Here is a 27,862-nt window from a genome sequence, read left to right as displayed (position 1 = left end):
TAAACCGTCAATATACCGTTGAATTACGTATGCACTTTTTTGTCTCTTTCTTTTTGCTAATGACGTGAAAGGGATAAAGATAATAGAATCCAAATATTTCGAACTTGTATTAGGCCCCGCACGTTGAAATGACATTCGAATCTAAAGGTCACTTGCATGTTATTTTGTCTCACTCGGTGAGCAAAATGCGATTTTGCTCACTGTTTTTAAGCAGCAAATTACCCTTGTTCGAGCTGCTGACGTGAAAAGTAAATTACGTTCTCGATAGCGTTATATGTCAGTTTTGACACTGTCAGTGACTCTTGGTACGGGTTCAGTTCTAAGTTATCTGCCCTCAGTACTAGTCGTTCAGCCAACGTTATTTTTCCTATTCTGTTACTAATTTACGTAATATTATTGCGAATTTGATAAATAAATTAGTTTTATAGTGAAGCGGTATATTAATGAACATGGATTGCAATAATAATATATCTAGTTTTCGCCGCTCGTCTACATCTACAGGGATCCACAACGGCCAGGTACAGTCACCCATATATTCATCTTTTTTTTTAAGGATATAAAAGGCAAACAGGCAGACGAATTCCCTGATGGTAAGCGATTTCGTACATTTAGGATGGGAATACGGTTTTTAGGGTTCCGTAGCCAAATGGCAAAAAACGGAACCCTTATAGATTCGTCATGTCCGTCTGTCTGTCCGATTCTGTCACAGCCACTTTTTTCCGAAACTATAAAAGCTATACTGTTCAAACTTGATAAGTAGATGTATTCTATGAACCGCATTATGATGTTTACACAAAAATAGAAAAAAAAACAAAAAAAATTGGGGGTTCCCCATACTTAGAACTGAAACTCAAAAAATCTTTTTTCTTCAAACCCATACGTGTGGGGTATCTATGGATAGGTCTTTAAAAATGATATTGAGGTTTCTGATATCATTTTTTTCTAAACTGAATAGTTTGCGCGAGAGACACTTCCAAAGTGGTAAAAAGTGTGTCCCCCCCCCCCCGTAACTTCTAAAATAACAGAATGAAAAATCTAAAAAAAAATATATTATATACATTGCCATGCAAACTTCCACCGAAAATTGGTTCGAACGAGATCTAGTAAGTAGTTTTTTTTAATACGTCAAAAAAATTATAAAAAAAAAATGTTTTTCATCAAACCCATACGTGTGGGGTATCTAAGGATAGGTCTTCAAAAATGATATTTAGGTTTCTAATATCATTTTTTGTTAAACTGAATAGTTTGCGCGAGAGACACTTCCAAAGTGAAAAAATGTGTGCCCCCCCCCCCTGTAACTTCTAAAATAACAGAATGAAAAATCTAAAAAAAATATATGATACACATTACCATGCAAACTTTCACCGAAAATTGGTTTGAACCAGATCTAGTACGTAGTTATTTTTAATACGTCATAAATGGTACGGAACCCTTCATGGGCGAGTCCGACTCGCACTTGGCCGCTTTTTCTTTTTACATTGGACAATGCTTATCCTGTATAGGAACATCACATTAGCTTGAACCCTTGAATGCCTCAACAATTTAATGACCGTATCTTTATCCTTATCCATCATATTTTTGCTTTTATTTTAAATTCGTAATTTAATAACGAAAATGCATATATATTAACTTTTTAACCGACTTCAAGATCCAAAGAGGAGGTTATCAATTCGGTTGTATGTTTTTTTTTAATGTTTGTTATTCCATAACTCCGTCATTTCTGAACCGATTTTGAAAACTATTTTTTTTGTTTGAATTTATATATATACAGATTGGTCCCGTTGTTGTCAAAACTCAGTTCTGATGATGGGATCCATGAGGAATCGAGGGAACTCTTCAAATGTGAAAGGCATACTTATAGTGATTTTTGTATTTTCTGTAACAAATCAAGCATTTAGGTACAAGCAACTCGAACTTGACAAAAGTTTGTCTTGAAAATCTAATTTACTTAACAAACACAGCAAAGAGGAGAAATCACTAAACGTGTACTATGCGTCGTTGAAGAGTTCCATTCTGATCATCATCAGCAGTTCTACTTCATCAAATGTCACTTTTTTAAATGTAAATGCATGATTTGTCAAAGAAAATCCAAAAATCACTATATGTATGCCTTTCATATTTGAAGAGTTCCCTCGATTCCTCATGGACCCCATAAATTATGACCAATATAATGATTTAACATGGCTGCGTTGCGCTTGGGTTTGGGTGGGGCAAGTAGGGTGATATTTCGCTTCATTAGTTTGCATTAATATTTTTAGTTAATTGTATTTTATAATAGGTGATGTGCTTATTTTTGCTTGTATTTAAATTCCATGTTGACGTATAAAAGTGCCCGTGTGGCCTATTTGCTGAATAAAATTAAATGTTGAAGTTGAAGAAGTTGAAGTGAAATCGTGTAATTGAGCTCAGCGGTGGCAGGATGGTTCCATTTTTATCACTTGTCACTATGCCCGTCACTTTCGCGCTTACATACTTGTTAAAACGTGACAGGCATGGTGACAAATGATAAAGAGCCGACCATCTAGGCCTACAGCCCGTGTAGCCAACGAGCAAATCGTTATGAGCAATTCCTAGCTGAGCAACTTTTCAAATCTCGAATTTTTCAAGCTGTTTCTGTTGCGCTGCGGTGGGCGGGAGTGCGTACGTGCGATAAGGACAACTGCAGCTCGGACTAAAATTCCCACGCAAAACTCAAAAATCGAGGTTTCGCTCACGACTGTTTCCTCCTCCAAAACGCAACCACTCATTATGAAATTTTGGAAACTGCAAGAGGAAGAAATAATCTATGTGCGCTATGTTTAGATTTTTTGGATATTTGTTGTCATATTTGTATACTGCGCCTTTTTTTGCAGCCAATTCAATTGAGCCGTTTTTGCGATTTTCAAGGCGCTGTAAGTTTCTTCAAAATAAAATAATAATAAATAAGAAAAACCGGCCAAGAGCATGTCGGGCCACGCTCAGTGTAGGGTTCCGTAGTTACTCTTACGTCACAATAAGCTAAACTGGAGCTTAAAGTATAGTAAATTGTTAACCAAGGGATGAAACGGTACCTTTCACCCGAGTTAAACAAATAGGCAAATTTGCATAATCAGTACCTAATTAAAGTAAGTCTTTTTACTATGAAAGGAAAACTTTTTGCGATAACTCAAAAACAGCTAAACTGATCATGTCCGCTATAGTTTTCATTTAATGTCTTTCTTAAGCTCTACTTCCACGATTTTTTTCATATTTTTTGGACCTATGGTTCAAAAGTTAGAGGGGGGGGACACAATTTTTTTTTCTTTCGGAGCGATTATCTCCGAATATATTCACTTTATCAAAAAATGTTTCTTGAAAACCCCTATTAGTTTTGAAAGACCTTTCCAACGATACCCCACACTCTAGAGTTGAAGTGAAAAAAAAATTTCACCCCCTCTTTACGTGTAGGGGAGGTACCCTAAAAAAATTGAATTTTTAGATTTTATTGTACGACTTTGTCGGCTTTATTGATTTATATATCCATGCCAAATTTCAGCTTTCTAGCACTAGCGACCACGGAGCAAAGCCTCGGACAGACAGACAGACAGACAGACAGACAGACAGACAGACAGACAGACAGACAGACAGACGGACATGGCGAAACTATAAGGGTTCCGTTTTATGCCATTTGGCTACGGAACCCTAAAAAACAAAACATAGCGGCACAGATATTGATTGATTATTTGAAAAATCATTGCTCTAGGTTGTTTCATTCATTGTTTTCTGTATTGAATTGTGCAATATAGTTTTTTTTTATACCACGACGGTGGCAAGCAAGCATACGGCCCGCCTGATGGTAAGCAGTCACCGTAGCCTATGGACGCCTGCAACTCCAGAGGTGTATTATTATTTGTACTGTAAGAACAAGTGAGAGACCTGAGGTTCGATGATTTGTGTAACTCTGAGAGTTGGTTATATATTTTTCTGTATTCACGCTCTGAAAGTGGGTCGGTGTTGTTTTATGAAGTGTGCAGAAACTGATACATTTCTGCTCTAGAGCATTTTACTTTCCAAGTACGTATAAATTTTTCACTTTTTTACAATAAGCAATTAAAACTAGGCTTAAAATGGATTTGTTGTACAATTTTAATTATGTTTAACTCTCCATTCCATAAAATATAACGATTTCACCTAAATTGTTATTTGAAGGTACATACCCTCAAGAAATACTATAAAAGTTTTACTATAATCATGTGTTTTATAAACAGTCCTGTATTTTACTTTCCTCGAATTCGAAATGAAAAGTAGAGTGTTTAACTCGGGAGAAAGACATCATCTCAGCCTCGGTTTTTTTTTTAATATACTACGTCGGTGGCAAACAAGCATACGCCCCGCCTGATGGTAAGCAGTCTCCGTAGCCTATGTACTCCTGCAACTCCAGAGGAGTCACATGCGCATTCCCCTCCTCGTTGAGCTCTGGCAACCTTACTAGCCAGTGGGCAGGAACACAACACTATGAGTAGGGTCTAGTGTTATTTGGCTGCGGTTTTCTGTAGGGTGAGGTACTTCCCCAGTTGGGCTGCGCTCTAGATCTGGAATGATATCCGCTGTGCTGTGCCCTACCACAGAAAGCGAGATGACATTCACAATGCCCATACCTCTCTTTTGGACGTAGTATAAGGACGTACCCGGGTCCTAAATTTTATTTAAGATTATTTACCTCGACTGAAATGAGTGCCTTTCATCTAGACATAGACATAGAATTTTTTTATTTAACATCTCTTGGTTAAAAATTGTTATGAGTACATATTACATTTTCCAGGCAGCCGGACCTCAGTCTCCGGCCTCAAATCCTGAAGATCTATTTTATGAGGACTTGCCAATCATCAATGGAACTGCAAACTTTGACGTCATTTCTGAACATGGCGAGGGTTCATTCGGAAAAGTGATAAAGGTAACTCACATATAGAGACTACTTTCAAATAATATAGGAGAAAAATGAACGGACAAATTTAATCGCCTGGTAAACAATGAAAGATCTAATTTATTAGTGTTTTTTTTTAATACTACGTAGGTGGCAAAGAAACATACGGCCCGCCTGATGGTATGCAGTCTCCGTAGCCTATGTACGCCTGCAACTCCAGAGGAGTTACATGCGCGTTGCCGACCCTAACCCCCCCCCCCCCCAATGAGCTCTAGTGTACTATTTTAGCAACAATTATTAGTAACTCAGGATGTGTTATAGGCGTTAAAAAATTGAAGCGACTTGTGACAAATTGTACAATTTGCTTTTAGTCGCACCTGGGCAAGCGAGAAATGTGAACGTGCTAACGATAGAGAAAGAGACAAGCTTATGTTTAACAACGAGTGTGAAAAGGATGAATGGAATGCGAAAATTAAACAAAAATAACACATTGTTCCAATTATAAATTATTTATTTGTTAAACATAGGTCTTAAATGGATAATAAAGTATCACTATGCTTCGCCACAAGAAATAAATATGGAAGTATTTTTTTGCTCCTTAGGTTTTCAAGGCACATTTTTAGGGTTCCGTAGTCAACTAGGATATAGATTATAGATATAGGATTATAGTTTCGCCATGTCCGTCTGTCTGTCTGTCTGTCTGTCTGTCCGAGGCTTTGCTCCGTGGTCGTTAGTGCTAGAAAGCTGAATTTTGGCATGGATATATAAATCAATAAAGGCGACAAAGTCGTACAATAAAATCTAAAAATTTAATTTTTCTTAGGGTACTTCCCCTACACGTAAAGTAGGGGTGAACATTTTTTTTTGCTTCAACCCTACAGTGTGGGATATCGTTGGAAAGGTCTTTCAAAACTAATAAGGGTCTTCATAATAAACATTTCTTGATAAAGTGAATATGTTCGGAGATAATTGCTTCGAAAGAAAAAAAAATGTGTCCCCCCCCTCTAACTTTTGAACCATAGGTCCAAAAAATATGAAAAAAATCTTGGAAGTAGAGCTTAAGAAAGACATTAAATGAAAACTATAGCGGATATGATCAGTTTAGCTGTTTTTGAGTTATCGCAAAAAGTTTCCCCTTCATAGTAAAAAGACGTACACCCACAGTTCATCCCTTGGTTAACAATCTACCATACTTTAAGCTCCAGTTTAGCTTATTGTGACGAAAGAGTAACTACGGAACCCTACTCTGAGCATGGCCCGACATGCTCTTGGCCGATTTTTTATATTTCTATCCTATTTAGTTTTTTAATAATTATCTGATGCTTTATTTCATGCATGGTGTGAAATAATTTATCTTAAATACAGTCGAATACCCTATTGCGGGTATCTTACCAGTCAATCATAGGGCAAATCTGAAATGTGTCAAGGTGGGTGCAGTGGCAAAAAAAACATGTTACCTCCTTTTCTACATAATTAGGCGTAGAACGCTGTCTTTTTAATTTCATTGTATGAAATCTAAAATTAACAATAACCGTTCTTTCACTGGTTCACATTGAAGTCGGTTTTTTTCTAATTATGAAATCTTGAAGTCGGTTAAAAAGGAAAAGAATTGGTCAAATACAATAATACAAGGGACATAGAAAAAAAAAGTAAGCTAACAGAACAAACCTACCTACTCGTTACGACCGTACAGTAGGTAGTAGGCTTATCGCACGAAGGTTCACAGAATGCTTATATTGAATTTATCGCTCCGTTGTAAACAAGAGCTATGAAATAAAGGTGCGACCAGACCGCAGCTTAAAAAACGGTCACGATACGGAATCGCAGTGACGCGTCGTATGCGTACCGCTTTTGACGCATGCTCCCCACACCGCTGCTTAAAAAACGGTGACGGTACGGAATCGCAGTGACGTGCTTCACGCGAATCTTTTTTGTTCGCAAATCTTTGCGTCTTTTACGTCACCCGTGTGGTGTCTGCCATAAGATCTCCGTGTAATATTTTTTGCGATTTTTACGCAGATCAATTTACGGTGCGTCAGCGTATTTTAAGCAGCGGTGTGGGGAGCATGCGTCAAAAACGGTACGCATACGACGCGTCACTGCGATTCCGTATCGTGACCGTTTTTCAAGCTGCGGTCTGGTCGCACCTTAATAGCTGTACCTACCAATTACATTACACCTTTGAATAATACATTGTTGTTTTATTTATAATGAACATGGTGGTCTACAATTCTGAGAACTTGAACAGTTAATACATCATGTTAGGTATTAAAACTAACTTATTTACAACACTTATTGCCACACTTGCTCCTCACTCCGGTTATTCTCCTAGTGAGCGTTTGTGAAATGGAAAATATTTCTTATTTTTAACATGGATATTAACACTTTATTTTTACATGTTTCGTGTAAAATAATGCCTTTAAAAATATATATTATTGATATCGGCCTTAAAGTAAGTTTAACTCGGGTGAAAGGCACCATTTCAGTCTCGGACTATTGTCGTTCTCACTGCGTTCGAGCGCCAAACTACCTCGACTTAAATGAGTGCCTTTCATCCCTTGGTTAACAATCTACTATTCTCTCGGATCGGCGGTTTAAGCGAATATTCAACTTTCAATCCGGAGGTCGCGGGTTCAAATCCTGGCTCGTACCAATGAGTTTTTCGGAACTTATGTATGAAATATCATTTGATATTTACCACTAGCTTTTAGAATAAGAATAAGAATAAGAAACCATTTATTGCCACACAAAATACAATGATTAACTTAAAAAAAAAAATAGGCATGCGCGGCAAAAGGAACGGACTCAGCATACGCTGCGTCAGCCATTTTATTACAAATTGACTGCGCAGCGCTGATTTTCAGTCCGTCCCGCCTTCACTGAACCACATTGACATGACATGCGGGTTAATGGATTTTTTGTTTTATTACCAGAGATAGCTTGTGTATACAATTATAGTACAAAAAAAAATAAAGAAATTTTTATTACAAGTGAATATTTAATATTTTAATTTGGTATTTACTTGATATTGACAACTGGTTACATTTATTTTTCGGTGAAGGAAAACATCGTGAGGAAACCTGCATACATCTGCGAAGAAATTCAAAGGTGTATGTGAAGTCCCTAATCCGCATTGGGCTAGCGTGGGGACTATAGCCCGAGCCCTCTCGCACATGAGAGGAGGCCTGTGCCCAGCAGTAGGACGTATATAGGCTGAATTATTTATTATTTTTATTAATGTGTACTCGTATTCTCTATTCCAGGTACAACATAAGATTGACAAGCAGTACTATGCCATAAAACGTATCCCACTCGAATATGTGCATGATGAAATAACTGAAGCAAAACTAATGTCTCGCCTAGAACATGAAAATATTGTTCGTTACTATAATTCATGGATTGAACATGAACAAGTACCAGATATAAATAAAAACACCGGAGAAATTCAAAATAACAACAGGTGAGTGGCTAATAACTAGACTGACTGACTGCTGCTGAGCTGTAGATTTCGCGATAAGCTTAAAAATATAAAAATTAAAAATACTTCATTGAGTCATTATGAATGGCGCTCAAGTCCTTTATGCCAATTTCCGCCATTTTGAACTTTTTCCAGAAAAAAAAAACCATCGAACCTGCTTACATAATTTCACGAGCATCAGTTGAGAAATGCAATCTGCAGAGGAGAACATCTGGACATACGAATCCATTTTTTACCAAGCTGAAACGGAGTCCTTCGCTAACGCTCGGTTAATCATAACAATGAACATCTGTTTTTATATTTCAGATACGAAAAGGATAGTTCTAGTGTCCAATCTGCCCAATTCAATTCTCATTTTAGAATGAAACGACCTTGTGATTTTACTCCTATTATCCTATATCTATAGGGTATTCACAGAAACAAAATTAATTAGTAATTTAAATAAAGACCTTAAGAGCCCATCAACGTGCTCACTAGCGGCACTGCGAAATAATTGTTATTATTTAAATGTAACGATAGATATTTAAAAAAGGGTGCCGTTACGTACTGTATTTTGTATTTAAGGGGCTGTCAATACCTAAAGCGCGCACACTGTCTATTTGTATCGGAGTAAATGAGATAGCACTGTCGCATGTTACTGGGCCTGGGCAAGGGAATAATAAGAAAAATATTTAAATAAAAAAAGTGGATTATTAGTGTAATATTTAACTCGACCAAGCTTTAGATATAAATGTTTTGAAATTGTGATTTTAATTGCAGACCCATAAGTCAAAACAATAAAGACATAAAACCGTTTAATTGTGATTTTAAGACCAATCTTTGCAATTATTTTCTATCGAGCCGATTTCGTTCAATCGTGTATCGAGTACGACCACGGTCTTTGAAATATAATTAATATGAACATATATTTTTCTTACTTGACTAAAACAAATAGTCTTTCTTAAAAACCTTTTAAGTAACATCAATTTCAAGGACATTGGGTGTTGACAGCCTTTTAAGTACCTTTTGAATACATCATAATAGTTTTTACGTTGCTGGATTCGTCAATCTAGGCGTCCAAAGTTAAAACGGCCTGTTTTATTTTGAGTTCATAGATCGACGAATCCAGCAACATAAAAACTAGTTTGATGTATTCAAAAGGTACTTAAATACAAAATACAGTACGTAGCGGCACCCTTTTTTTAAATATCTATCGTTAAATTTAAACAATCACAGTTATTTTCCAGTGGCGCTAGTGAGCACGTTGATGTGCTCTTAAATTTTAATAGAGACATTATTTTAATTTTTCGCAAGGTGATTTGCCAGTTTCCTCACTCATTTCTGTCGTGTGTAAAAATCTGTGTTGATCTGTTTTTTTGTTTGTTTAAGTGTCCAAAGTCTACGGCTGTGCATCCAAATGGAATTTTGTGAATACACACTACAACAAGTTATGCGCAGCAAAAGATTTAAATACTCAAACAACAAGTTGGATTATTTTTGGCAGATATTGAAAGGTAACTTATAAGTGTATAATGCGATTGTGAAAAATATTTACAATACCGCTATTCCAGAGTCGCGAGTTCGAGAGTCGCCCGATGCAATGGGTTTCTAACGCAGCGGCTTACGTAAGTGACTAACTCGCGAACACGAAGCGAAGCGGCACGGCGCGGTTGTTCAATGATACGTGGGCGATCTCGTTGCGAACGCAAATGCCTTGGGCCGCCCCCGCTGCGCCGCACCGCCCCGCTTCGCTTCGCGAGTTGTTCTCTTACGTAAGACGCTGCGTTAGAAATCCATTGCATCGGACGACACTCGAACTCGTGACTCTGGATTAGCGGTATTTGTAAATATTCTTCACAATTCCATGATCAGACACTGCCTTAATGTTTCCTTAAGTTAATATAATCTGAACTTGCTAAATAAATGTGTTGTTTTAGGTTTGATTTACTTGCAAAGGAAAGGGTTATTTCATAGGGACCTTCACGATGAAAATATTTTGGTTGATCACGAAGGATGTGTGAAAATTGCTGACTTTGGAATAATGTCGACGTCGGCAGGTAAGTAAATTAATAAATAAATATAAATAAATATTGTAGGACATTAGTACACAAATTGACTAAGTCCCACAGTAAGCTCAATAAGGCTTGTGTTGAGGGTACTTAGACAACCATATATATAATATTAATATTTATAAATACTTAAATACATAGAAAACACCCATGACTCAGGAACAAATATCCATGCTCATCACACGAATAAATGCCCTTACCAGGATTTGAACTCGGAACCATCGGCTTCGTAGGCAGGGTCACTACCCACTAGGCCAAACTGGTCGTCAAATTATAAATAGACTTTTCATAAATGCTTGTAATTTGACGACCTGTCTGGTCTAGTGGGTAGTGATTCCCTTATGAAATGAAGCCTCCATAACTCCGGCATTTCTGAACCGTTTTTGAAAATTATTTTTTTGTTTGAATTTATATATATACAGATTGGTCCCGTTTTTGTCAAAACTCAGTTCTGATGATGGGATCCATGAGGAATGGAGGGAACTCTTCAAATGTTAAAGGCATACATATAGTGATTTTTGTATTTTCTGTAACAAAGCAAGCATTAACATTTAAAAAAGTGACAATAATCGTTCTTTCACCGGTCTCCCTCATTGAAGTCGGTTTTTTTTCTTACAAATTATAATGAATCAAATGTCATACCAGCTAAAAGCATATTTATCGATACTAATAATGTTTTTATCTACAATGCCTTCAAAATCCGTAAATAATGGCCAACATTACGATGAACTGTTTTGTTACAACAAATTTCTTATCTGTGATAATGTTGTAATTGCTTCATAACTACATCAAAATCAATATGGTTATGACATTCAAATTTGGAACATCTCTGAAAAAAGCGATTCGATTTGACCTCTATCCTAATATCAGTCGAGATACCTTTTTGTTCGAAATGAAATGTCAATAGGGTTGTTTCCATCTACAAATTTTAGGGCAGAATAAAATTGTATTCCAATAAATTCTTTTGGATTATAAGAATATGTTAAACTACTTTTAGGGGACCTGTAATGACCATATTTTTGTAAATATTGAATTTAAAATATCTTTTGGCATACGTCACGTGACCAAACTCGAAACGTGATTGAAGATTCTGATGACGTCACAACTCTCGGATTGACACTGTTGACAGTTAGGCGATAAACAACAAATGACAAATGTCAGTTGACAGTTCGTATCTTCTACGTGCGTATGTAGTTGTGTCAAACCGTAAACTGTGACGTCACACAATTTTCAAAGAGCGTTTTGGGCGCGAAAGCATCTGTCAAAATATATTTTGTTAATTTAACATATTTAAAGCCGTTTTTAGTATAAAAGTTGAATTTTAGGGCAACTTTTAGTTAATATAGAACGTAATACGAGCGTTTCAAAAAATTGGAAACAACCCTATTGCATACGATTTTTACAAATCTCGCATGTTATTTTGTATCGAATGATACGGAAATAGGCCCCCGACTCTAGTTTATCTCTGATTTTAAATAAAGACTACGGATGCGTGACATGCGTGAAAAAAGTTTTCATTTACCGCAATTTGACGTACAGTTCTCTTTAATCTTTAAATTAATTTTAAGTATAAAATGAATTTGTTTTGTTGTTTCTAAAGTAACTAAAGCAAAAGTTTTATGTAAAATTAGCGATAAAAATATTTCGGTGACGCCACCACATATCCGCGAGTTCCGCCAAGAGAGCAACGATGCCCCAACGTTGGCTGTAATTTGGGTTACCGAGGCTGCGAGTATACTATAATGAACAGAGGAAAAATGTTTAGGGCTAATTATTGTGATTGCAAAAACAGATTTTAGGTTTTTAGGGGTTCAAACAATAGTAACAGTAATCAAATTTGGCAAAATTCGAGCTTTGGGGAGCACGAGGATCAGGCGCCATCATGAGAAGAGTACTTATGTCTTTTTTGTTTTTTCTATTTTTCTGTTTTTTTTTGTGTGATTATTCTGTATGGCGAAACGGAAGCTTATTGAAATCCACACAAAATCTCCAGGCCATAATTGTTTAAAAAAAACCACACAAAATCGATCTTTTATCAATCATAGACAATAAACTAACTGACATTGACAGACGTTCATGTCCACCGCTCAAGTAAATAATAGATCGGCTTTTCCTAAAGTAACCAAATCTAAGTTATTTGTGTACAGTATATCAGTGTTATAAATGAATTTCAATTGTGAATATATGTATCACGATATCAACAAAGTGTTCGTGTCATAATTCAACGCTTGAACGAGAAATGTGCGCAGACAATGCGACAATTTGAATGTACAAATCGACCCACCCTTTCGGTAAGTTTAATCCTCTAACTATGGCCAAAAGCGTATGTTTTAGGCTTAAAAACAACAATACGGGTCTCCACCCATGAATTATTTACCATAACAACAGCTGTAAACGTATATTGTCTACTAAATTCTCATCAGACAAACATCCAACGATCTAACCTAGAAAATACCTATATACTACTACATTTACTTGTTTAAAATACTGGGTGTAGGTATACTACAAAGTATTACAACCCATATTAACCATAGCTAGGGTTGCTGTTTCTAAAATTTAGAAAACAGGACAAGACGCGTGAAAACCCCGGAGTTTAAGAGACCAGAACCCGGATATGTCAACAGGTCTTTTAAACAGGTTGTGCGTGTGCCGCGGGCGGCTTAAGACTATAAATTTTTAAACCCGGACTACAAATGAAGCCCCCTCTGGAGGCTCCCCGGATGCCCTCTAAACTAGGATAAATGGGGAAACCCGGACGGATGGCAACCCTAACCATAGCCATGCCCCTACGTTTGACTTTTTTCGATTTTTTGATTATGGTCGAAAATAGGTGTAAAAAACAGATTTCATACAAATTTTAAAATGCTCCTATCTGTTATAATAATTAGAAATTGAAAAAAAATATCTATAAAAAATTGCATTGAAATATTTTAAATAATGCTAATATTCAGTAGTAGTAGTAAAACACTATTGTACAAAAAGAAACTAAAAACAACTGTTTGTACAAAGGCGAACTTATCCCTTTCAGGGATCTCTTCCAGTTAACCTTTGAGCAATTGAGGAAGAATTGGATAATGGTAGACATCAAAACTGTACTAAACAGCATAAAAGAAAATATTTAATTTCCTAAAAGATAGGGAAACCTATAAGTCCTATAACCTTCAAATGGGATATGAAATAAAACAAATATGTAAATAGTCATATATAGTTATAATATATAATACATTCTATAAGTGGTGGTAGCCGAGTGGATATGACGTCTGACATTCAATCTGGAGGTCGCGGGTTCAAATCCTGGCTTGTACCGATGAGTACATTGAGTTCAGATGGTAAAATGAGGACTATGTTTACTTTCGTCTTAAGTTTCAATTAGCAATTTCTATCTATGATCGTCATATTGGCTAGGACTTCAGGGTGTGTACCCAGGGTGCTTAGCCAACATGCGAATCGTTAAGGCTCCGTAGCATAGCATAGTCATCTCTTTCTATTACTCTTCCATATTAGTGCGGCACTTGCATTTCGTTCACTACAGAGCATTAACGATTGGCACGTTGGCTAAGCACCCTATTGTGCTGACGTTACTTTCAAATCTTTCTCATTGCGGTCGGTTATATTATGCATGCTTGTTTCTCGCGGTTTGTGAATATCTAAATATCACAGAATGCTTTGTTTCAGATTACAACATGTCAATGGACCTTATCATTATATTGGAGCAGATGTTTGGTAAGAATTTATCCAAGCATGAAGAAGAGAATAACAACGAAAATGATGAAATCACTGTAGCGAAAAAGCTATATAGGTGTGTATTTGTTATTTATATCTATTTAGGCAAAAATGAAAATATTACTCATAAACAGACATAGGAATCCGCGGGGCAAAATTGTTTGACAAGTAAGGAGTTTTTTCAGTGGCGCCATCTTACCGCAAAACCTAAAGGTTGCACCTTTTGCCCTTGAACTATTATATGGCGCCACTTTTTGATATTTAACTAATTTAACACATCAGTGAAAGAATAAGGATCAAAGTCAATTGGCGCTCTAAAATTTTTAATCATGTGTCGAAAGATGACAGTAAATTTACTGTGGCTACAAAGTTTTCTTTGACAATCCACCTCTATTTCAAATTCTCTTTGCTAAAACTAAACACTATTTATAGGCCAATCAATTAGGGTTGTTGACACATGTTGAATTTTATAACTAAATCTAGTTAAATAGAGAGAAAATTAGCAATTTATCATAATAAATTGGAAACTTAAAAAATATATGAAAAAAATAGAAGACCATATTTACAGTATTTACTATTAGATTGTATAGTACTAAAATATTGTATAGTAACTATAAAAAAAATTAAATATTAAAAATATTAAAAATAAAATAAAATATAAAATATTGTATATTGTACGTAATCTTTCACCTACAAAATCACAATTTCCTTGCTTTCCATACATCGAAACGGTGACGTTACTTAGTGACGTCACGAAGTATTGTCATTTTGTCAGGAGCGTTTCGTCAGTGAAGTGCGCTTGTCAGATTTTGACTATTATTTGTGACTTTTGTTTTGCTTTAACGCAATCGGTTCCATATAGACATTTGATCCTCAAAACAATTCTGATCGATTGATACCATTAATAAAAAATAGTCAACTAGCCTATTAGATCAGGCTGGAAATCGATTTAATACCTTCATTTGGTCTTATATGCGTCTAATCCGAGTTTGCGCAATCCCAGCAGGTGTGCATAAATTTTGGGTGCCTTGGGAGATACATTTTTCCTTGTGTAAGGTAACATTTGGCATTTTACAGATTTGTAATCAAACATTAATAATATTTTATTTAATAAGAGATAGTCAATTGACTCTTTAGACAAGTCACGTGGTCTGTCACGTGACTTGTCCAGCGGATCGACTGAGGGGGTAGATTGACGGGAACAGCCGCCTTTAAAAACACAAGCGAGTATCTGAACAAGGCATTCTGTTGTTAACCTCGGAATGTGACGGATGTCTTGGGAAATACTGTTCCTAGTACCGATTAAGTTAAATAAGGATTGATGGATACAACTATGATTGTAAAACTATAATTAAAGGAATGTCGGAAAATACATGATTGATATAAATTTGATGTGTTGTTTTTATCCTGACCAAGCGACCTCAATACTTGGATAGCCAAAACCACTCGATGTTAGGAACCCACTATCAATTACAATGGCACTACCAGCAATTTTATGAATTTTAACATGATCAATATAATCATAAAAAATAAAGAAATTCAAAATGGTGACCATTTTTTACAAATTTGACTACGAAAGGTAGTCGTCGTAGTCGTCGTCGTAGTCGTCTTTCGTAGTCAAAGTTGTAAAAAAAATTCCGTCGGACGTACAACAATTTTTGCACACCTCCTGGGATTGCGCAAACTCGCGCAAATGAAGGTATTAAAACGATTTCCAGCTTGCTCAAAAAAATCTAATTTGATTGGCCTTCTAGGCAACCTAACGTAATGGCATGGCTCTGTAGTTAATCTACACAAATCTATAAAGTATGTACAAAATTAACGTAATTTTCTTCGACGCGTCAAGGAGTTCTTAAGCGAACGATATTTTTATTAAGTAGTTCCTAGCTCACGAGAAAAGAATGCGATGCTCATTAACTTTTCCATATTTCATGCCATCCTGAAGAAAATGGATTAAATGGAAGGTTAATAATGTAACCTACTTATTAAAAATCTTTAAAAATTATTTGTTTTAGGTTTAATGACTAAAAAATGCTGTTTTCTAAGAAAATACAAAAAAAACCCTTAGATAAATTACAGTATTTTAAATAAAAAAAAAATGATTTTTGTCATATTTTAGTACAAAAAATTTTGGGCATCAAACCTGAAATAAATAAAACTGTAGTGTTTTCTGATAAGTTATAAGATAAGATAAGACAATTATTTATTGTACAACCGTGTTACAGAGGTGTTATTTAATTACATGTGTAAGTTTCAACGGTAACCCAATTCGGGTATACAATATACATTTAAAACTAACTTAAAAGTAAGAAACACATTTCTATTAAACACATATCATATCATATCAATCTATACATATATAGATCATATATATATTTCATATAGATCACTTTCATTTAATTTCCAAAAATGCTGGGACAATCCTTTCATTTAATACCATTTTCTTCAGTTATTTTTTTAAATTTTTTTTTTTTTAAATAATAATAAATCTTTATTTCGTAAAGACATAAGTATGTTACATGAGTAGGTAGGTATTTATGATAGAATTTAACAATACTTATTACTTTAGGTTGCTACATTCGTTGCCGTCAACACTATAAATATATTCTTATGCGTAGGTATTAAGTAATAGATTACCATCGCGACATCGAATGTATCAACATGAATTGAATAACCTTATAATTAGGTAACTAATGTTTTATCATTCTTAACAATCTGATTTGTGATTCATCACTTAAGTTGTCATTAACATCCTTTGCACTGAATGCTGACCTTTACCTCCCGTACTAGTTATAAACTGTATCACGGTGAGGTAAGAATCGTCATCCATCTGCATGTGATATGAACAACACAATATGGAAGTTGGAGTGTTACAATTATTCTACAAAAATGTATTAAATACTAAATATTTTATCAGTTATGTTACATTTTACCAGTTAAGTAATTTAACACAAAATTCTACGGTGGTTGCTATCAGCTAAACTTAAACGTAAACAAGTAGTATATGCACAAGATGCAGATGAAAAGTGAAAAATGCTCAAACTAATATTGACAAAAAAATGTATTTTACTTATGTATCTATAATATCCACTGTTGTGTGTGTGTGTGTGTGTGTGTGTGTGTGTGTGTGTGTGTGTGTGTGTGTGTGTGTGTGTGTGTGTGTGTGTGTTGTATATATGAATGAATGTTTCGTTAGCCATTTATTTTATTAACTGTTCCGTGTCTTCATAACTGAGGGTTTTCAAAAATGTATCTAACACCTTTCTACATTCATAATAACTCAGGTAACGTAATTGTACATGTTTACTAACACGATTATATACTTTAGGTGCAAGCACTTTATGAAATTTGCGAGAATATGCAGACTTGCATGTAGGGATAGAATATACAAAATCACATCTGCGACGCATTGGAGAATAGTCAGGCTGTTTTTGATGCTGCATTAATATGAGAGCTCTTATATAAAGTTGCCTTATTGTGAGCACTGATGTATTACTATACAATGTTCTAGTAGGATATCTGAAATTCTTGAATATCATTACTTTCAGAACAGCGCGTTGGGCACGTTCAAGCGTCATTATTCGAGTCCTAGCAGCTCCTCCCCACGCAGTGATGCAGTAAGATGCTATAGATTGGCAAAGTGCATAATATATAGTGGTTAGCAACTTACTGTCGCATACATGTCTGAGGCTTTTAAAAATATAAATAAGCTTCCTTACTCTTGCAGTTATATTTAAGATATGTTTATTCCAGTTAAGGTTTTTATCAAGTTCAATACCTAAGTATCTTATATTGTCCGTGTTTTCGATTTCAATACAAGTGCAGTCTGATAGACTTTGACAGATATGTGCTTTAATCGAAACTATTCCAGGAGGAGGTTGGGTATTATTTCGCATGCTAAATGTAATACACTTAGTTTTTGATGAGTTCAAAGTAAGTAAATTATAATTTAGCCACTTAGTTACATGATCGAGACCCTCTTGGGCTGTTTTCTGAAGTTTAGGCCACGTATCATCTTGAAAGAGCAGAACTGTATCATCGGCGAATGTTACAGTTTGTCCCTTATTAAGTGTAAGAAGGCAGAGTTCATTCAGGTAAATCAGGAAAAGAGTAGGCCCCAGAACACTACCTTGCGGTACACCATAGATGACATTTTCTTCCGCACTGTAGTGTTCACCTACTCTGATTACTTGTTTTCTATTCGTTAAGTAATCACTCAAGAGCAAGAGAGGTTCACCACGTATACCTATCATTTCCAACCTTTTGATAAGGACAGGGACAGAGACTGTATCGAAAGCTTTTTTCATATCAAGAAATATACCTAAAACTTTTTTATTATTATCAATGTGGTCAACAATATAAGACGTTACAAGCCTAATGGCGTCTTCAGTTGATTTATTTGTTCTGAATCCATATTGATTGGCCGCAAGAATGTTATTTTTTTCAAGATATGATTTTAATCTCTTATTTATGAGTTTCTCAATTACTTTAGACACTGTCGATAATAACGAAATTGGCCTGTAATTGGTAATACAGTCGCTGTCCCCCGACTTAAATATAGGTATAACTACAGACTTTTTCAGGTCATCTGGAAACTTACCCTCCTGAAAACATAGGTTGCAAATAGTAGCTAAAGGTTTACTCAGGATATCTACACTCATTTTTAAGAAAAGTGATGAAATTCCATCCCAACCAGTGGCTGCGCTAGACTTCAAACTAAGAATAGTTTCCTTAACTTCCTGATCATCTGTAGGAATCATAAACATGGAGCCATATGATGTAGTCGGGATTTTCATAGAATGAGCCCGTTCAGTTTCAGAAAGTTTGGATTTGTTAATTATTTCTGTAGCTAAGTCTTTACCGATATTAGTAAAATATTTGTTGGCGTAATTAACTGATTCTAGAGGGCTCGATCTCAAATTAAGTAAATGCATCGTTTTATCTGTATTATCAATCTTGCAAATGTTTTTAATAAGTGCCCACTGTTTTTTTAAATTACGAGTATTCGCATTGATTTGGGACCTAAGGTGGGCTCTTTTTACATTATTCAGAATATTATTACATGTATTACGGTATCTACGGTAAGTAATTTGATTAATGGCATTGTTAGGATCCTTTTTTAGCTTTAAGTGTAGTCGATCTCTATTTCTCATGCAGCGGACTAGACCTGGGGTAATCCACGGTTTGATGGTGTGTTTACTACGAGATATAGTTCTATAATTAGTATATTTGTTTAATGTATTAGATACAAGAGAGATAAATGTACTGGTAGCCTTATTAGCATCTTTGTGCATTAACAATTCAGGCCAGTTAATTGATTCGAGTTCCTTAATAGCAGCACTATAGTCTGTTTTTTTTATTTTGCGTAAAATAGCTTTAGGTGTCCGATGATTGGAAATAGAGACCATTACACAAGAGTGATCAGTTGTAGTAGTATCGCAGACTATTGTTGATATAGGTAGTCTTGATTTAATAAAACAATGATCAAGGCAATTGTTGAGTCTTGTTGGGAGGGTGTGCGCTGGCAGAAGTCCATTAATTGCAAGCATATCTAAGTAATCGGGTGCACGAGCATCCTGACTATCCGCCTTAACGTCGATATTAATATCTCCCAACACAATAACATTTTTATTACGTTTTAATTTATTCAGAATATTATCTAGCCCATTTATGAACTTATCTGTATTTTTAAAAGAAGGGGGCCTGTAAATTGAAACTATAGCATATTCCGAACCAAGTGTGGTAATAAGGCAATTAGCTTCTATAGATTCCGTAGGTTCTAAAGTTATAAAAGGTATATTTTCTTTTAAATAGATAACTATACCATCATTCTGATTGAAATTTTGGTTAGTAGCAATCGGTTTATAGTTTTGTAATTTTGGTAGTATGGAATTTTTGGACAACCAGCATTCCGTCAGTATGATTACTTCATAATCGATATTAAGTCTACTTAGGAGTACTTGCAAATCATCAAAATTTCGATTTATGCTGCGTATGTTTAATGTAAAAAGTTTTAACACATTTTTCGTATTCGGTAAAAGACTTTTGCATTGCTCCGGAATATTCACCACCATTGAGTTACCGATACTGACGCTTTCGTCAATATCGCTTGATAACCTTTCTATTTCAGACATTCGGATACTTTTTACTAAATTATCTGTATAAAATTATTTTTCAATGGCGGAATCATATTCCAGGGCGCAATGCGGAACATAGATTTATATGGCATTCTGTGTGTTTGTGTGTTTGTGTGTTGTTTTGTTGTATGTGTTTTGTGCAGGTTAGTAAATATTGAGTATGTGATACGTGTGGATACATTTGTGTTATTTGAAAATAAAATAAAGAAAGTAAGACAAATCAATAGCAAAAAATTTGGCCTGTAAATTCGATAAGTAACATATAGTCAAAATATGTTTCCTGGCGAAGTTATTGAGGCTTCCACTACCTCAGGAGGCGTTGTACTGGCCAGAGCAGTGGGTCCATCCATCCGTTGTGTCAAAGACAACTCAGCGGCAGATGATCCCTTCAAGGCTTCCACTTGTTGAGTAGACTTCAAATGTATTGCGGGAGAACCTTCAGCGTACTTGACAAACACCCGGCCCATCGAAGTCCAACAGTACTGGTAACCATGGTCTTTTCGAAGACCTCGTGCAAGAAAGAATAATTTCCTGGCTGTAGGAGTTAGTGATTCACCGATGAAAATTGGGTGTTTTTTTCCAGGCAGGTTAAGGCATGTTGTATTGAACTTGTCTTCTTTATGATTATTATTATATATCTTTAGTGCCTTCATAACTGCGGAACTTGTTCTCAAATTTGTATATTCCACTATGATTACTTTATTATTGCTGGCTTTGATGCGCTTGATTTGCTTGATATGATGTTCAGTAGAAACAGGAATACTTAAGAAGTTGTGAATATTAGTGACTATCTGATCGAGGTTTTCATTTTCGGTTTCTGGCATATTTCTTATTTCTAAGGTAGCAACTCGCTGGTTCCTTTGAAAATCCTCAACTTGTTCTTCTAGTGCACTAATTCTAAGAAGAGCATCATTATGTCCGCTTTCTAGACTATCAACTTTGATTTTTATATCATTGTACAATGCATTTGTTTGAACGAGTAGTTTTTCTATGTTAGAGTTTGTCTTAATGATCTCTCTATTTTGTGCGTGTAGTTCGTCAATAGAATTCTGCAACTGATTAGTCTGAGTTTGTTGGGATGACTTAATGTTTTCGATCATCTCCCCTATCTCTTGCTTCAGCGCTAGTAAATCTTGCATGTCTGGATTTGGTTTGCGTTTTCTGTTAGTAACGTTACTAGTTTCAGTACTCTGTAGATTTGGTTGAGACAAAGATTTATTAACCGTAATCTTAGGGGGCATTCTTCGATAATTTATCGGAAAGTTTTGCGTATACTATGCGAGCATACCTTTTTTGTGCAGTAGCTGATAAGCGCGCCGCATGTGGTGAATGCAGATCTCACACCTTATTACATTAGTTTAACTTATAACACTAATGTTTTAGAGTCCAATTTCGTTAGTTTGACGCTATCGTAGAATTTATTATTTTATGAGTAAGTAACAGGAGCGTAACACACAACAACTCACTACTAGTGGCGGACGGCGAATGATGTTATTGATAAGTTATTGAGCGGAGAAGCCAAGCATCTGAAATGATTCCGTTTCTCTGCTCGCGAGTGTAGTGTCTAGTGTAGTGTCCTTCACGTATCTCGTGTCTATGGCTATTCGGTCTTTTAGAACACGTCAAACCATCCCGCTATTTCTGTTTGACGTAATTTTTTTATTTCGTTACAGATTGCTCCGACAACCTAAGGAAGCTTGCAAAGGCGAGCGTCCACCGTGCGCCGACGTGTGCGCCGATTTATTCAAATACTACAATGAAAATATTGCAGATGAACAAGGAAAAATCTATATGGCGGCAAGCAATGAAATAAGCGCCAGTAGATTTAAAATATAACGTGTAAAATATATGAATAAGCCTTAGTGGATTTAAAATATAACGTGTAAAATATATGAATAAGTGAAGGATGTAAGGGCCAATTATCGATTATTTGCTGAACACTGAAATGGGCAATAAGCCTGAAATAAAATCGTATTGGGCAACGTCGTCCGTTTTTTTAGGTATTAGTTTTAGCTTTGTAGGTAGTTATAATTTTAGGTTATATTTTAAACTAATTTTGTTGTTAATTTACTAAGTATGTTTCAGTTTTAATAAAATATATTTTGAAAAAATAAAATACTGGATACACAATATTCGTCCATATGAGGAGTACCTTTTCAAAAGGGGTTATTTCCAAATTATAAACTGAAATAAAATGTCATATACCATAGAAAAATTGCTGAAGACGCGGGTTCATTTCCGCTTCGGTCACCGGTGTACTTGGTTACTTTTTCTTTGGTGTATGATATCTATTTCAGTTTATAATTTATATATAGTAGTGTGACTACTTAAAAAAACAAATCAAAGAATATTTCATAATATAATTTGATTTGTACTTAGTAGGGCTTATTTCCATTTTTCGTTTTTTTTTTGCTATCAATTCAGTTCTGCTTAAAACATAAAATTACGCATTTTAATTAAGATAAAAGTTAAAAAAAAAATATTTTATTGTTCTCTAAAAAAAGGTTCAAATATAAGTTAATAATAATAAGTTCGGATCAAAAGAGCTTATTTCATCCTTTTACATACACAGCGTTCCTTGGCCAATATTTTTATAGCACTTGGTTATCTTATGACTCAGTACCTGTGTACGTAAAAATAAGTTATAAACATGGTTATTGAATACAAATGTTTATCTTAATCAATTAAATCATCAATAATTGCACTTTGTATTGCACCCTACTTCATGCATAATAATTTTATTATACATAAACACCAACATACCATTATTTTTAATAGTTATTTTTAATTACTGAATAAAAAGTTATCCAATTAAAAAATATTGCTGTGATGTACCTACATTCTACAAATAAAAAATGTTTATATATCACACGGCCTCAACAAATCGGCTTAGTTCTTAAAGTTCGCACAAAAAGTGTGTAGTTCTGAAATTGTAGGTATAGTAATTAAAATAATTATTAAGATAAATAAAGAAATGTATGCAATGCGTTAGTAGAATATCGAAAATAAAATAATGATTACGGAATGAAAACCGTAGATTTATGTTTTTCTCGATTTCCCGCTAATAGTGTATGTGGAAGTAAGCCGTATTGAAAACTTGAAAAGACACTTCTCATATGTCCACTTCAAGTGGCAGGGCACCGGCTCGTGGTCGATAACGTTATTTAAATTTGAAATTTGAAAATTCATATAAAATTAAAATTCCAACTACCGTAAAGTGGCATACCCACGTGAAGGGTTAAAATAATAAAATGAAAAAGACAAAAAAAATCGAAGAACAATATTGTAATACGGTGAAGTTTCATATTTCGTCAGCTGAACCAAAACTCACTCATCAAAAAAAAAAATTAAGCATAATTAACCTTATTTTGGTACTAGCACAGTTCACTAGGGCTGTTAATTTGTGATAGTAGTAAGTTTTGGTCGACCTGACGATTTGGCCTTGGCCAATAACAACCGGGTGGTCAAGGAACAATCCTTACCTAATTGTTTCATAAGCAATAAGCATACTTTATTTAGGTTATGTTAAAATATTTAAAGCACTAAGTGAGACTTTTAGATTTGGTACAACATACATACATATACATAAGTAGGTACAGTCACAGTCTGAAAATATAGATACGGAAAAAATCCCAATAATATGTATACAAGACCTTAATGCTCATACAGGGTGTCCAGTAATGAATGGACAACCTTCTAACCACGAATAGGGCACTTTAGGCTGGTCCAGAAAATCGACTTAGAGGTTTAGTAAAAGGCCTCTGGTTTTCGAGATTTTCACGCTTTTCATAATTTCAGGATTTTGCTTCCTCATTTCACTCTAATGACCGTGGAAGCCACAGATAAAAAGATTTTTACGATCTGTTTTTTGAAAAATTTTCTCAAATAGTGCTACTAACTGACTAACATAACAGTGTTTTGGCAGTCCCGACGATTTTTTTGTAATCAGACCTTCATTAAAAAAAAATCATTTTTGACTTACATTTTCTACAAGTTTGATCGCCTGTGGTGAAAAAAATTTGTATGGACATTAAAGCGGCCAACTCCCTAAAAATTAGCTTACTTAATGGTGATTCAGAAAAGGTAAAACAAGTGATATTTACTACTTACGGAAAAAAATATTTTACCTTTAATAATCATTAAGAGCGACTTGATGATTGAAGATGATTTTAGTTTGCACTGCAAAAATTATTTGTTCCAAGATTAACTTTGTCGCAATTGCTTTCTAAGCTTATCTTTAGAATAATGACAGTGTATTATTTTTATTTTTATTAATTCGCTAAAAGAAGCCACCGATGTGCTACCGTACCTAAGTGCCTGATGATCGGAGTGGTAAACAAAGGGCAAAATGCCATTGTTCTAATGATTTGCTTACCAAATTGACAATAAAGATTTAATTTTGGAACATCATTAAAAAATGACAGCTAGTTGCGTCGCTAAGTACCTATCTACTACCTTAACGACATTGAACTCCACCTGATAAGGCTTCCCCACCTTTTATTAACTTTCTTTATTAGGTACGAAAGGATTGTTTACAGTACATATGGGGCTACTTTATAGCACTAGTGCGAGAAGTAGCATATTATGTTACTGTGTCGAACATTTAAAGGGCCATATGTACTGTAAAACGTTGTACGATACATGTGCGAATAGGTAATTCGCAACTCGTGTCGATTTAAAACACTCCCTTCGGTCGTGTTTTAATTTATCGCCACTCGTTTCGAATTTCCTATTTTTCGCACTTGTATCGTAATGTACTAATTTAGTATGTTATCAACTTCACTGGAGATAATACCTACTACCTTCCTGTTACCCTGACCTTGTGTGTGCTGTATTTGTTTGCTGTAACCTGGTTTGTTCTGGACATTCGAATTAACAACGACTTAGCGTTATCCTGGACGGTGTAATTTCTTAGGCGAGATGCCAAACCAGTATCAACCCCGCGAGTACGCCAATATGCATTTTATCTACGGGGAATGTAGAGGAAATGCTAATGCAGCTGCTGCATTGTATGCCGAGAGATATCCGGACGCACGTCATCCCGATCATCGAGTGTTTACGAGAGTTCACACAGCATATTGTGAAGGAAGAAAGGTGTTGGTGGTCATGCCGAAGGCAGACCCCGAGATCCCGACCTTGAAGAAATAGTGCTTGAGGAACTTGAGGCCGATCGCTCGACATCGACACGTGTAATCGCACAACACACGGGGATAGCAAAATCGACAGTACACAGCATTTTGAAAAGGCACCTTCAATATGTTCCAAGAGTGAATTTCTGTCGACTAATGCTTGAAAAAATGGAAGAAGATCCAACGTTTTTTGACGAAATTCTGTGGAGTGACGAATCAACATGCCAAAGAGATGGCTTCCTCAATATGCATAATGTGCACAGCTGGCAGGTAAAAGGACACAATCCACATTTAATGCGAGAGGACCACTCACAATATCAATTTAAAATTAATTTGTGGTCGGGGATTTTAAACGGGGAAATAATTGGCCCTTTTGAATTGCCACAGACTTTAAATGGACCCAGATATTTGGAGTTTCTTCAAAATGAACTTCCCATTTTATTAGAGAACGTTCCATTGAACATTAGAGCAACCATGTGGTTGCAAAACGTTGGCTCATTTTGCCGTTCAAGTCCGCCAGTATCAGAACGAAACGTTCCCCAGTAAATGGATAGGCCGGGCTGGGCCAATAGAATGGCCTCCACGTTCTCCGGGCTTAAATCCGCTGGATTTTTTTTACTGGGGCTGCATTAAAGAAATGGTTTATTCTAAATCAATAAATTCCGTGCAAGAGCTGCGTCACAATATTCAACCTGCTGCAAGAGCAATAAGCCAAAAAAGATACGCACGAATGCTAAAAAGGAATTTTATAAAAAGATGCAGAGCCTGTATTCGTGTAGAGGGCAAGCTATGCATAGCCATGTCTATAGCTATATATATATGTATATATATGTATTAAGGTAGTGTATATACATTTTTGTCAGTTTGTCCGTATCTATATTTTTAGACGTGACTGTACCTACAAAATATGATTATTTTAATGTATTTGAGAAATTATACGTTACGTTATATACGAGTAGAGTGTATAATATAATTATAGAGTATAAAGAGCCATTGAGACGTAGTGTAGAAGAGGCCTACTTGCTATTTTTAAAATTATACGAGGTAATTTTTTTATATTATAATTCTGTAAACTTTTTATATTTTTAATAAATAATTTTATAAATTATCTACCTACTATTCTTATTATTAACTATGCCAGAATCATTTACTAAGTAAATGTCCCAGTGCTCGACACGCTAATTGCCCAATAGATGACACCCTCCTGTCATCCTATTGTTAATTTTTTTTTGTTATAAAAAGTAATTAAATGTTGCATATAGCGTTATTGTTGCACGGGCATTACATTTATCTCAATCAAACAATTGAAAACTGTGACATGTCAATGTCATTTCGAACACCGATCGTCCGAGATAGTACTTACGTTTAGTAGCAAATGTATTAACCCGTACTAAACACTAATCAATATGTGAACGGACCCTAAGGTAAGTGTACACACTCGTAAGAGCTTTATAAGATAAAAATAAAATATTGATTATCTCCGAAATGGAGTTAATTAGAATACCGGTGTCTTTGAGAAAGTTACTTAATTTAAGCTCAGGGATGCACCCTTGAAATTAACGCAAATCAAAAAAAACACGGTGTATATACAAATTATAACAAAATTTAGCGAAATGGATAGAAAATAAGCCATCCATTATTTAAAAAAAGTGGAATTTAAAAAGGCATATTGAGATCATAAATAAATACAAGGCTCAAGTCTCAAATTTTTTTTAACTTTAAAAAAGAAAAAAAGAAAATGGTAGGTACCATTCGATTCCTTACATTTTATTGAAAAATAACTTGTATGACAAATATATACACGCAAAATATTTCAGGGTCAAAATAACAATTTTCTTGATCTTCCATACATTAAGGACAGACTAAGGTAATGTGACGACACATTACAATATCATTTTGTTAGAGGCGTTTCAATCGTTTCAATCGTCGAGTGCGAGTGTCAGACTTTAACTGTCATTTCTGACCTTTGTGTTGCTTAAATGCCATGAGTCCTATATAGACATTTGATCCTCAGGAAAATCAAGATTGATTGACATTATTTACAAAAAACTGTCAAGTAACCAATTGTAAATCGTCAAACGTTAAACGGCTTCCGGTTTGAGCGCCATTTTTATAGTTTTAGTTTGATAGTTTAGTCACGCCTCGTGATTAATTACTTTGTTTTTTGCTCATTAATATTGTTTAAAGTGTAATATCGATAGCTTATTATACAGTAAACTAATGTGGTAGTGTGCAGTGAATGAAGAATTAATCTTGAAACGCGCAAAACGAACCGAAAAAAAATATCAAGAAGTACGTTACTATTTCCATTCATTATTTAAGTTGTGATTGGCGTTTTCTATCAACGACTACTTGAATAATAAACTATCTTTATCATCTCAAGAGAGAAGAATAGCTTTGCGATCCTAGCTGAAGTTACGTACTCTTTTGATGAAATTTCCATTTCGGGAGAAAACGGTTTCCAC

The 27,862-nt window shown here is 35.2% G+C and overlaps 1 protein-coding gene across 1 annotated transcript; it reads left to right on the top strand.

The window, feature by feature from the left end:
• The first annotated feature begins 257 nt into the window (after positions 1-257).
• Positions 258-26,578, top strand: LOC133528688 (eIF-2-alpha kinase GCN2-like). Its single transcript, XM_061866160.1, has 7 exons — positions 258-518; positions 4,781-4,912; positions 8,146-8,342; positions 9,729-9,853; positions 10,277-10,396; positions 14,084-14,207; positions 21,942-26,578. The coding sequence occupies exons 1-7, from the start codon at positions 444-446 to the stop codon at positions 22,102-22,104; spliced, it is 936 nt and encodes a 311-aa protein (XP_061722144.1). The 5' UTR covers positions 258-443; the 3' UTR covers positions 22,105-26,578.
• Positions 26,579-27,862: the final 1,284 nt, after the last annotated feature.

The sequence above is a fragment of the Cydia pomonella genome, chromosome 19 (assembly GCF_033807575.1).
Source record: "Cydia pomonella isolate Wapato2018A chromosome 19, ilCydPomo1, whole genome shotgun sequence".
Classification (NCBI taxonomy): domain Eukaryota; kingdom Metazoa; phylum Arthropoda; class Insecta; order Lepidoptera; family Tortricidae; genus Cydia; species Cydia pomonella.
Note: the sequence above shows the minus strand (reverse complement) of the source record. Positions and strands in the feature narration are given on the sequence as shown.